This window comes from Oncorhynchus mykiss, chromosome 5 (assembly GCF_013265735.2).
Source record: "Oncorhynchus mykiss isolate Arlee chromosome 5, USDA_OmykA_1.1, whole genome shotgun sequence".
Classification (NCBI taxonomy): domain Eukaryota; kingdom Metazoa; phylum Chordata; class Actinopteri; order Salmoniformes; family Salmonidae; genus Oncorhynchus; species Oncorhynchus mykiss.
Genome location: NC_048569.1, coordinates 97,098,345 through 97,111,689, shown reverse-complemented (window position 1 = coordinate 97,111,689; position 13,345 = coordinate 97,098,345). Strand labels below are relative to the sequence as shown.

The 13,345-nt window shown below is 43.0% G+C and overlaps 1 protein-coding gene across 2 annotated transcripts in view; it reads right to left on the bottom strand.

The window, feature by feature from the left end:
* LOC110524859 (phosphatidylinositol 3,4,5-trisphosphate 5-phosphatase 1) overlaps positions 1-13,140 on the bottom strand; it is a 45,134-nt gene extending 31,994 nt beyond the window's left edge. For both annotated transcript variants that reach the window (XM_036978951.1, XM_036978952.1), the window contains exons 1-5: positions 12,753-13,140; positions 7,420-7,483; positions 1,814-1,949; positions 1,345-1,507; positions 800-940 (exon numbers count right to left, since the gene is read on the bottom strand). In XM_036978951.1, the coding sequence (XP_036834846.1) occupies positions 800-940; positions 1,345-1,507; positions 1,814-1,949; positions 7,420-7,483; positions 12,753-12,895 (647 nt within the window). In that variant the 5' untranslated portion in view covers positions 12,896-13,140. The remainder of the gene's footprint in view (positions 1-799; positions 941-1,344; positions 1,508-1,813; positions 1,950-7,419; positions 7,484-12,752) is intronic.
* Between the last annotated feature and the right edge of the window lie 205 nt (positions 13,141-13,345).

The window sequence follows — 13,345 nt, the reverse complement described above, 5'->3', positions numbered from 1 at the left end:
TACAGTACTGTGTACCTGTTCAGTTGTTTACAGTACTGCGTACCTGTTCAGTTGTTTACAGTACTGCGTACCTGTTCAGTTGTTTACAGTACTGCGTACCTGTTCAGTTGTTTACAGTACTGCGTACCTGTTCAGTTGTTTACAGTACTGCGTACCTGTTCAGTTGTTTACAGTACTGCGTACCTGTTCAGTTGTTTACAGTACTGCGTACCTGTTCAGTTGTTTACAGTACTGCGTACCTGTTCAGTTGTTTACAGTACTGCGTACCTGTTCAGTTGTTTACAGTACTGCGTACCTGTTCAGTTGTTTACAGTACTGCGTACCTGTTCAGTTGTTTACAGTACTGCGTACCTGTTCAGTTGTTTACAGTACTGCGTACCTGTTCAGTTGTTTACAGTACTGCGTACCTGTTCAGTTGTTTACAGTACTGTGTACCTGTTCAGTTGTTTACAGTACTGCGTACCTGTTCAGTTGTTTACAGTACTGCATACCTGTTCAGTTGTTTACAGTACTGCGTACCTGTTCAGTTGTTTACAGTATCGTGTACCTGTTCAGTTGTTTATAGTACCGTGTACCTGTTCAGTTGTTTACAGTACTGCGTACCTGTTCAGTTGTTTACAGTACTGCGTACCTGTTCAGTTGTTTACAGTACCGTGTACATGTTCAGCTGTTTACAGTACTGTGCACCCGTTCAGTTGTTTACAGTACTGTGTACCTGTTCAGTTGTTTACAGTACTGTGTACCTGTTCAGTTGTTTACAGTACTGTGTACCTGTTCAGTTGTTTACAGTACTGCGTACCTGTTCAGTTGTTTGCAGATTCCCATGGTGAGCTTCTTTAGATGGGGGAGGGATGGATTCCCACTCTGGACTTGCTCAGCATCGAGAGAGACCGAGGTGTGGAAGTATTCCTCAATGGATTTTTGGTGCTCTTCTGGCAGGCTGGACGATATGATTGAATTGAATTGAATTTATTTTGGGTAACAGACACATATAGAAACAAAATGTACAATGTGGACCCAGAGGATATCACTTGAAAGTATTAATAAAAAATATTTAAAATCCTTGAATTTACAGATGCATCATCAGTCAGTGTAATTTGTTCGTTGGTATGTAACTTAAACATGGGCAGCTGGGTAACACAATACTATGTCTTTAGTAACACAAGGGCAAATCGTAACTTCCTCTTTACAGTCAAATTGTATTTTCGTCTCCTCCTACTGACATTAATGCATGCTGAAGTGAAAACTCGACCTGACAGGAAGTTAGTATTTGTCCCACAATACTGAAGACACTTGAGAAGTATCAGTACATTGATTAGTTGAATGTGAGCCTTCAGTACATACTTAGACATATCGATGTGTTGTAGTCTCTGTAGGTATGTGTCTCCCAGGGAACTACAAGCCAGCTCTGAGCCTCGGGAATCCCCTCCTTGGATTTCTTTACTGTTCCTAGGGGGCAGCTGAGGAGGGCATTTCACTGGCTCCGTTGATCCAACAACTGTCGTAACTGTTAAGACATAACGTTATGTCCTGTGACAGCGAAAATAAATTGGACCTTTTACGGATGTGTGAGACAGGCCCCTTTGAGTTAAGCCTAAAGATCAGACTGCCTTAGCTTAGCTTAGCTGTAGCAGAAACAGACCAGAGAGAATGAGAGAATGTCTGTATCCTGAATGGCACCATACTCTTTACATAGTACACTATTTTTTGGACCAGAGCCTCATGGGAACCCATATGGGTTTCTGGTCTAAAGCAGTACACTATATAGGGGGAAAAGGGTACAATTTGAGATGCCAATGTCTATTAACCTAACCTGCTTCTTCCTCTGGCTCCTCCTCCTTCTGAACAGGGAACTGCAGGTGTGTAGCCAGACCCATGTTGGGACTGTAGAACGTCTCCACCAGGTCAGACAGCACAGAGAATAATTGGATAGGCACGCCCTCAGAGGCCTGGAGAGAGGCACAAAAGCAGTGGTGTAAAGTACTTCATTTAAAAAAAATCTACTTGAAAGTACTACTTAAGTAGTTTGAGTTTATTTTTACAGGGACAGTGCACATTAATCAACGTTTCAGTAAAAGTGACGGTTTTAGCCAGCCGGGCTAATTTTCAAGGACAATGATGTACTTTTTACTCCATACATTTTTCCCCTGACACTCAAAAGTACATGTATTTATTATGGATTCCCATTGGCCAATAGCAGCAGCTTCTCTTCCTGGGGTCCAGCAAAATGAAGGCAGTTTATAGCATTTTTAAAAAAAACATTACAATACATTCACAGATATCACAAACACACTGTGTGCCCTCAGGCCCCTACTCCATCACTACCACATATCTACAGTACTAAATCCATGTGTACGTGTGCATATAGGGCATATGTTATTGTCTGTGTTTATATGCATGTGTCTTTGCCTATGTTCACGTTGCTTCACAGGTTAGTAGATTTCTCTGGGTCTAATGCGAATCATCAACACTTACAGGTTAGTGAACTACAGAACAGAACAGTAATCACAGCCTAGTACCCTTTGGAGTCCACAATGGTAGTAGTACAGATTTGAAAAATCTGGGCAAATATAATCCAACACAAGTGTGAAATGGTTTGAAGAATTGAAAGTTCCAGGCACTCATGTGGGTTTAAATGTATGTAGTACCATCAAGCCATGGTCCTGATACACTGTTTCTCAACGATCTCATCACAGGCTAGTACACTTCTGAGTTTAGTGCACTTCTGAGTTTAGTACACTACAACAGCAAGACAAGAACACTACAGAGCACCAACAGCAAGACAAGAACACTACAGAGCACCAACAGGAAGGCAAGAACACTACAGAGCACCAACAGTAAGACAAGAACACTACAGAGCAACAACAGTAAGACAAGAACACTACAGAGCACCAACAACAAGACAATAACACTACAGAGCACCAACAGTAAGACAAGAACACTACAGAGCACCAACAGCAAGACAAGAACACTACAGAGCACCAGCAGCAAGACAAGAACACTACAGAGCATCAACAGCAAGACAAGAACACTACAGAGCACCAACAGGAAGACAAGAACACTACAGAGCACCAACAGTAGGACAAGAACACTACAGAGCACCAACAGTAAGACAAGAACACTAGAGAGCACCAACAGGAAGGCAAGAACACTACAGAGCACCAACAGTAAGACAAGAACACTACAGAGCACCAACAGTAGGACAAGAACACTACAGAGCACCAACAGTAAGACAAGAACTCTACAGAGCATCAACAGGAAGACAAGAACACTACAGAGCACCAACAGTAAGGCAAGAACACTACAGAGCACCAACAGTAAGGCAAGAACACTACAGAGCACCAACAGGAAGACAAGAACACTACAGAGCACCAACAGCAAGACAAGAACACTACAGAGCACCAACAGGAAGACAAGAACACTACAGAGCACCAACAGTAAGACAAGAACACTACAGAGCACCAACAGTAAGGCAAGAACACTACAGAGCACCAACAACAAGACAAGAACACTACAGAGCACCAACAGTAAGACAAGAACACTACAGAGCACCAACAGCAAGACAAGAGCACCAACTGTAAGACAAGAACACTACAGAGCACCAACAGGAAGACAAGAACACTACAGAGCACCAACAGGAAGACAAGAACACTACAGAGCACCAACAGCAAGACAAGAGCACTACAGAGCACCAACAGGAAGACAAGAACACTACAGAGCACCAACAGCAAGACAAGAGCACCAACTGTAAGACAAGAACACTACAGAGCACCAACAGTAAGACAAGAACACTACAGAGCACCAACTGTAAGACAAGAACACTACAGAGCACCAACAGCAAGACAAGAACACTACAGAGCACCAACAGGAAGACAAGAACACTACAGAGCACGAACAGCAAGACAAGAGCACTACAGAGCACCAACAACAAGACAATAACACTACAGAGCACCAACAGTAAGACAAGAACACTACAGAGCACCAACAGCAAGACAAGAGCACCAACAGTAAGACAAGAACACTACAGAGCACCAACAGGAAGACAAGAACACTACAGAGCACCAACAGTAAGACAAGAACACTACAGAGCACCAACAGGAAGACAAGAACACTACAGAGCACCAACAGTAAGACAAGAACACTACAGAGCACCAACAGCAAGACAAGAACACTACAGAGCACCAACAGGAAGACAAGAACACTACAGAGCACCAACAGCAAGACAAGAACACTACAGAGCACCAACAGCAAGACAAGAGCACCAACTGTAAGACAAGAACACTACAGAGCACCAACAGTAAGACAAGAACACTACAGAGCACCAACTGTAAGACAAGAACACTACAGAGCACCAACAGCAAGACAAGAACACTACAGAGCACCAACAGCAAGACAGGCTAGTAGCCTGTTCTTCTCATCTCTCTACTTGGTGCTTCCTCTCTGGTGCCAGTATAGATCTTCTCAGTGTGGCAACGTGAGAGTTCTTCTAAGGCTTTATGTTTCCAGAGAGACTTGATGTTGTATGAATGACAGGGTTTCCTTCTAGACCAATCATACAGCTTAAACACTCTTTCCACTGTTTGGCTAAATTCCAAGGGCTTTAGCGTACAAACTACCAAGTCACCTGGGTTCGTTAGCGTATTAACTACCTAGTCACCTGGTTTCTTTAGAGTATTAACTACCTAGTCACCTGGTTTCGTTAGCGTATTAACTACCTAGTCACCTGGTTTCGTTAGCGTATTAACTACCTAGTCACCTGGTTTCGTTAGCGTATTAACTACCTAGTCACCTGGTTTCGTTAGCGTATTAACTACCTAGTCACCTGGTTTCGTTAGCGTATTAACTACCTAGTCACCTGGTTTCGTTAGCGTATTAACTACCAAGTCACCTGGTTTCTTCAGAGTATTAACTACCAAGTCACCTGGTTTCTTCAGAGTATTAACTACCTAGTGACTTGTTTTCTTCAGCCCATTTCACAGCCACTGTGGATACGTTGATTAATTTAAATGCAGTGAAAATCTATATTTTTGCGTGAAGGGTCTGCTATTTTCTGTTGCGCACAAGATTAACTTTGTGGCTTTTCATACGCCCACGCCTCAGAATAATTTATAACTTTCTGCTACTGAAAGAGGAAGACGGTTTTGATCAACATTGGCAGTGGCCTGTAGAAACCGTAGTACCCTTCAACATTAGCAGAGTGGCCTGTAGAAACCGTAGTTTCCTTTCAGCATTAGCAGAGTGGCCTGTAGAAATCGTAGTACCCTTCAACATTAGCAGAGTGGCCTGTAGAAACCGTAGTACCTTTCAACATTAGCAGAGTGGCCTGTAGAAACCGTAGTACCCTTCAGCATTAGCAGAGTGGCCTGTAGAAACCGTAGTACCCTTCAGCATTAGCAGAGTGGCCTGTAGAAATCGTAGTACCCTTCAACATTAGCAGAGTGGCCTGTAGAAACCGTAGTACCCTTCAACATTAGCAGAGTGGCCTGTAGAAATCGTAGTACCCTTCAACATTAGCAGAGTGGCCTGTTGAAACTGAAGTACCCTTCAACATTAGCAGAGTGGCCTGTAGAAACTGAAGTACCCTTCAACATTAGCAGAGTGGCCTGTTGAAACCAAAGTACCCTTTAACATTAGCAGAGTGGCCTATGGAAACCGAAGTACCCTTCAACATTAGCAGAGTGGCCTGTTGAAACCAAAGTACCCTTCAACATTAGCAGAGTGGCCTGTAGAAACCGAAGTACCCTTCAACATTAGCAGAGTGGCCTGTAGAAACTGAAGTACCCTTCAACATTAGCAGAGTGGCCTGTTGAAACCAAAGTACCCTTTAACATTAGCAGAGTGGCCTATGGAAACCGAAGTACCCTTTAACATTAGCAGAGTGGCCTATGGAAATCGTTTTAACCTTCACGTCTGTGTTTAGCTCAGGCTAAAACTCAAGATGACTATAATGCTTTTCAGCTACAATAGATCAATGAAAATCGATCTAATTCATCACTACTGTAGAGTCGTCTCTAGGTTCTGAATATTCTGACTGCCACACTAATACAGGCATATTAACCAGAAGTGTTTCCATCTCAACCTCAGCCTAACACAACGATGCCTTTGTGTGACAGAGAGAGAGCAGAGAGAGTGGGCCTACAGATGAAGAGACATCCGGTGTACTGTATTCGCCCTTCATTAAAGAAGAGGACATTAGCAGTGTCGCATATTCACAGCCACAGGAAACAAGGCTGTTTATATTTAGTGTCTAGTTCTATGGAGCGCTCACACTTCAGCACATTTTTTTTTCCTCTCCGCACAAGTACGGCTTGGTTCAACGTACTGTATAACCAAAATAGGTTGCACAATATTCACAATACACCGGTACATTCCAGAACTCTACCACCACACATGGCCTTTTTTCATTGCTGACGGTATTGAAAACCAGAGCAGAAGTTGTCTGATTATTGAGGAATTGAGAAGTGGCTCTTAAAATAGCCCTTAACACCCAACACCTGGGAAGAGACCATATCAGCCATACAAGTTGGTGGTATAAGGCTCAGAACTTGTGTTGATCAACATAGTAACGGTAAATGCTTTGTGGGGGGGTTCTACGCTCAAAATGGAGTTCAGATCTCAGCTGAACCGAGAGATTCATCCCCTCAAAAGAGTTGTATCACCTGGACTGAGAGCTTCCTCCCCTCAAAAGAGTTGTATCACCTGGACTGAGAGCTTCATCCCCTCAAAAGAGTTGTATCACCTGGACTGAGAGCTTCCTCCCCTCAAAAGAGTTGTATCACCTGGACTGAGAGCTTCCTCCCCTCAAAAGAGTTGTATCACCTGGACTGAGAGCTTCCTCCCCTCAAAAGAGTTGTATCACCTGGACTGAGAGATTCCTCCCCTCAAAAGAGTTGTATCACCTGAACTGAGAGCTTCCTCCCCTGAAAAGAGTTGTATCACCTGGACTGAGAGATTCCTCCCCTCAAAAGAGTTGTATCACCTGGACTGAGAGCTTCCTCCCCTCAAAAGAGTTGTATCACCTGGACTGAGAGCTTCCTCCCCTCAAAAGAGTTGTATCACCTGGACTGAGAGATTCCTCCCCTCAAAAGAGTTGTATCACCTGGACTGAGAGATTCCTCCCCTCAAAAGAGTTGTATCACCTGGACTGAGAGATTCCTCCCCTCAAAAGAGTTGTATCACCTGGACTGAGAGATTCCTCCCCTCAAAAGAGTTGTATCACCTGGACTGAGAGCTTCCTCCCCTCAAAAGAGTTGTATCACCTGGACTGAGAGATTCCTCCCCTCAAAAGAGTTGTATCACCTGAACTGAGAGCTTCCTCCCCTCAAAAGAGTTGTATCACCTGGACTAAGCGCTTCCTCCCCTCAAAAGAGTTGTATCACCTGGACTAAAAGCTTCTGCCCCTCAAAAGAGTTGTCTCACCTGGACCGAGAGCTTCCTGTCCTCATTGGGTAGGATCCTGTAGGTATACACACAGTTCTGGTACCTGGAAATAGAAGAGATGGGATAGTATCATAAGGATTACAGCAGATATGTAATCTTGAATGTTTTTAAGAGAAGAGTGTGACAGGTGCAGTAATAACAGACGGCATCTTACACACTTCCATTGGTCTTTCTCTTTCCAACGGAAAATAGCACATGACCATTTCTGTATTTGTTTACCAGTTATTCAAATGAGCGCCCACAGTGACACAAAGATGTGTGGTGTGAGTTGTACAGTGCGGTCGAACCAGCTTTGCGGCATGACAGCATGTGCAGATACGTTGGCCGCTGCAGTAATAAGCATGTGTACTTTAAAATCGGTCTTCATTACATACAAAATTCCCGCCATTTAGTTAGTCACATCTAAAACTGCACGAAACACCAACAGTATTCTAGACAGTTTCTCTGGTTGATCAAAGTCTTGAGGAAAAACCTTTTCAATTCCAACAGATGTTGATTTATGTCATGAAGAAACAGAAAGTCTACATCACATTGTTTTGCTTTGTCTGTGTCTAACAATGTTTGTACCATGTTTGTGCTGCTACCACGTTGTTGTCATGTTGTGTTGCTACCATGCTGTGTTGTCATGTTGTGCTGCTACCACGTTGTTGTCATGTTGTGTTGCTACCATGCTGTGTTGTCATGTTGTGCTGCTACCACGTTGTTGTCATGTTGTGTTGCTACCATGCTGTGTTGTCATGTTGTGTTGCTACCGTGTTGTGTTGTCATGTTGTGTTGCTACCGTGTTGTGTTGTCATGTTGTGTTGCTACCTTGTTGTTGTCATGTTGTGTTGCTACCGTGTTGCTGTCATGTTGTGTTGCTACCATGCTGTGTTGTTATGTTGTGTTGCTACCATGCTGTGTTGTCATGTTGTGTTGCTACCTTGTTGTTGTCATGTTGTGTTGCTACCGTGTTGTTGTCATGTTGTGTTGCTACCACGTTGTTGTCATGTTGTGTTGCTACCATGCTGTGTTGTCATGTTGTGTTGCTGCCATGTTGTTGTCATGTTGTGTTGCTACCGTGTTGTTGTCATGTTGTGTTGCTACCATGCTGTGTTGTCATGTTGTGTTGCTACCTTGTTGTTGTCATGTTGTGTTGCTACCGTGTTGTTGTCATGTTGTGTTGCTACCATGCTGTGTTGTCATGTTGTGTTGCTACCATGCTGAGTTGTCATGTTGTGTTGCTACCTTGTTGTTGTCATGTTGTGTTGCTACCATGTTATTATCATGTTGCTACCGTGTTTTTGTCATGTTGTGTTGCTACCATGTTATTATCATGTTGCTACCGTGTTGTTGTCATGTTGTGTTGCTACCATGCTGTGTTGTCATGTTGTGCTGCTACCACGTTGTTGTCATGTTGTGTTGCTACCATGCTGTGTTGTCATGTTGTCTTTGCTGCCATGTTGTTGTCATGTTGTGTTGCTGCCATGTTGTTGTCATGTTGTGTTGCTACCACGTTGTTGTCATGTTGTGTTGCTACCATGCTGTGTTGTCATGTTGTGCTGCTACCACGTTGTTGTCATGTTGTGTTGCTACCATGCTGTGTTGTCATGTTGTGCTGCTACCACGTTGTTGTCATGTTGTGTTGCTACCATGCTGTGTTGTCATGTTGTGTTGCTACCGTGTTGTGTTGTCATGTTGTGTTGCTACCGTGTTGTGTTGTCATGTTGTGTTGCTACCTTGTTGTTGTCATGTTGTGTTGCTACCGTGTTGCTGTCATGTTGTGTTGCTACCATGCTGTGTTGTTATGTTGTGTTGCTACCATGCTGTGTTGTCATGTTGTGTTGCTACCTTGTTGTTGTCATGTTGTGTTGCTACCGTGTTGTTGTCATGTTGTGTTGCTACCACGTTGTTGTCATGTTGTGTTGCTACCATGCTGTGTTGTCATGTTGTGTTGCTGCCATGTTGTTGTCATGTTGTGTTGCTACCGTGTTGTTGTCATGTTGTGTTGCTACCATGCTGTGTTGTCATGTTGTGTTGCTACCTTGTTGTTGTCATGTTGTGTTGCTACCGTGTTGTTGTCATGTTGTGTTGCTACCATGCTGTGTTGTCATGTTGTGTTGCTACCATGCTGAGTTGTCATGTTGTGTTGCTACCTTGTTGTTGTCATGTTGTGTTGCTACCATGTTATTATCATGTTGCTACCGTGTTTTTGTCATGTTGTGTTGCTACCATGTTATTATCATGTTGCTACCGTGTTGTTGTCATGTTGTGTTGCTACCATGCTGTGTTGTCATGTTGTGCTGCTACCACGTTGTTGTCATGTTGTGTTGCTACCATGCTGTGTTGTCATGTTGTCTTTGCTGCCATGTTGTTGTCATGTTGTGTTGCTGCCATGTTGTTGTCATGTTGTGTTGCTACCACGTTGTTGTCATGTTGTGTTGCTACCATGCTGTGTTGTCATGTTGTGCTGCTACCACGTTGTTGTCATGTTGTGTTGCTACCATGCTGTGTTGTCATGTTGTGCTGCTACCACGTTGTTGTCATGTTGTGTTGCTACCATGCTGTGTTGTCATGTTGTGTTGCTACCGTGTTGTGTTGTCATGTTGTGTTGCTACCGTGTTGTGTTGTCATGTTGTGTTGCTACCTTGTTGTTGTCATGTTGTGTTGCTACCGTGTTGTTGTCATGTTGTGTTGCTACCATGCTGTGTTGTTATGTTGTGTTGCTACCATGCTGTGTTGTCATGTTGTGTTGCTACCTTGTTGTTGTCATGTTGTGTTGCTACCGTGTTGTTGTCATGTTGTGTTGCTGCCACGTTGTTGTCATGTTGTGTTGCTACCATGCTGTGTTGTCATGTTGTGTTGCTGCCATGTTGTTGTCATGTTGTGTTGCTACCGTGTTGTTGTCATGTTGTGTTGCTACCATGCTGTGTTGTCATGTTGTGTTGCTACCTTGTTGTTGTCATGTTGTGTTGCTACCATGTTGTTGTCATGTTGTGTTGCTACCATGCTGTGTTGTTATGTTGTGTTGCTACCATGCTGTGTTGTCATGTTGTGTTGCTACCTTGTTGTTGTCATGTTGTGTTGCTACCATGTTATTATCATGTTGCTACCATGTTTTTGTCATGTTGTGTTGCTACCATGTTATTATCATGTTGCTACCATGTTATTATCATGTTGCTACCATGTTATTATCATGTTACTACCATGTTGTTATCATGTTGTTGCTACCATGTTATTATCATGTTGCTACCATGTTGTTATCATGTTGTTGCTGCCATGTTATTATCATGTTGTTGCTACCATGTTATTATCATGTTGCTACCATGTTGTTATCATGTTGTTGCTGCCATGTTATTATCATGTTGTTGCTACCATGTTATTATCATGTTGCTACCATGTTTTTGTCATGTTGTGTTTCTACCATGTTATTATCATGTTGCTACCGTGTTGTTGTCATGTTGTTGCTACCATGCTGTGTTGTTCAGCCTCTTTCCCAGCAGGCCTCTTGACAGGCCGTTATTGTAAATAAGAATTTGTTCCTAATTGACTTGCCTAGTTTTATAAAGGTTTAATAAATGTAAATCAAAAACATGCAAAGCGCTGTCAGTTCCATACTGCAGGAGAAACTGTATCTGAAGTACTGTACACTTCTGTTCAAACGCCTTAGATGCCCTCAACTGGCAGCTTCATTAAATAGTACCCACAAAACACCAGTCTCAACGTTAACAGTGAAGAGGCGACTCCGGGATGCTGGCCTTCTAGGCGGAGTTGCAAAGAAAAAGCCATGTCTCAGACTGGCCAATAAAAAGTAAAGATTAAGATGGGCAAAATAACACAGACACTGGACAGAGGAACACGGAGTCGCCTCTTCACTGTTGATGTTGAGACTGGACAGAGGAACTCTGCCTAGAAGGCCAGCATCCCGGAGTCGCCTCCTCACTGTTGATGTTAAACCTGGACAGAGGATCTCTGCCTAGAAGGCCAGCATCCCGGAGTCGCCTCTTCACTGTTGAAGCTGCCAGTTGAGGACTTGTGAGGCGTCTGTTTCTCAAACTAGACACTCTAATGTACTTGTTCTCTTGCTCAGTTGTGCACCGGGGCCTCCCACTCTTCTTTCTATTCTGGTTAGAGACAGTTTGTGCTGCTCTGTGAAGGGAGTAGTACACAGCGTTGTACGAGATCTTCAGTTTCCTGGTAATTTCTAGCATGGAATAGCCTTCATTTCTCAGAACAAGAACAAGAATAGACTGACGAGTTTCAGAAGAAACCCTAACCCTTTCTGGCCATTTTGAGCCTGTAATCAAACCCACAAAGGCTGATGCTCCAGATACTCAACTAGTCTAAAGAAGGCCAGTCTTATTGCTTCTTTAATCAGGCCACAGTTTTCAGCTGTGCTAACATAATTGCGAAAGGGTTTTCAAAGGATCAATTAGCCTTTTTAAAATTATAAACTTGGATTAGCTAACACAACGTGCCGTTGGAACACAGGAGTGATGTTTGCTGATAATGGGCCTCTGTACGCCTATGTAGATATTCCATAAAACAATCAGTCATTTCCAGCTACAATAGTCATTTACAACATTAACAATGTCTACACTGTATTTCTGATCAATTTGATGTTATTTTAATGGACAAAAAAAGTATATATATATATTTTTTTAATAAAAAAACAAGGACATTTCTAAGTGACCCCAAACTTTTGAACGTTGGTGAAGGTATTTTACAGATTGAAATCCCAATAACAAAAGCATTTAGCGCCGATCCTGGTTTCATTTACGATTTAAAGTTTTGATAAGCTCTTCTTACGGAAAGGGACACGACTTCAACAGATGATCTTCCTTCCTCAATTTGAACTTTCCAACATCATTGTAGCTCAGTATATGTTTAACTGTCAATTCTTTCTTGAAACAGACTAGTCAGTATTCAGTATGGGATGGTTTACTCTCCCTACTCACAGCTACTTTCAACTGCTACCTGCACGCAAAGAGATATACAGGGATGAACTCTCAACAGACGACCGACTGTCCTCAATTAGATCTTTCCAACATCGTTGTTGACAGGTAAATGTTCAACTGTCAATTATTTCCTTGTCTGTTTTTCTTTGCAACAGAAATTATACTGCAGTTAGTAATCAGTATGGCAGTATGGTTTCCTCTCAAAGCTACTTTCAACTACTTTACAAAGAGATATAAGGGATGAACATCTCGGAACATCTTCCTTCCTCAATTTGATCTTTCCAACATAATTTTAGACTGTTAAACTGTCCATTTTATCCATATATATATATATATATATATATATATATGTATCTTATGGTATGTTTTACTTACAGAACACAGAGGGCGTAGGCACCCTGTATGGACTCACTGTCCCGGAGGAGGAAGCTCCCATCCTTAGCTGCTTTGGAGAGCAGATCCTCAGCCTTAGATCGGGTGATATTACCATGGTGCCATGGCTGGAGCGACGTAGACATCCTGGTCTTCTACTGAAAACACTCAGCTACATACAGCATCGACTATCACACTAGACAAGGACTTATCAGGGAAGATTCAACTGTAGCTAGTAACCATACTCTTCATGTTTCGCGTATGTTCTCTTCTCCTCCACTCTCGCTCTCTCTTGCTCTCTCTCTCTCTCTCTCTCTCTCTCTCTTCCTGTTAGTGGGGAGAAAGCTGTAAAAGGGAAGCTGCTACAAACACGGCTGTGAACTTCCTCATTTGAGAAGCGAGAGCGAGAGGAGGGCCAGAGAGAGAGGAGGACCAGAAAGAGCGAGAGAGTGAGAGGAGAATCAGACAGAGAGAGAGAGGGGAGGATCAGAGAGAGAGAGAGAGAGAGAGGGAGGATCAGAGAGAGAGAGAGAGAGAGGAGGATCAGAGAGAGAGAAAGAGAGGGAGGATCAGAGTGAGAGAGGGAGGATCAGGGA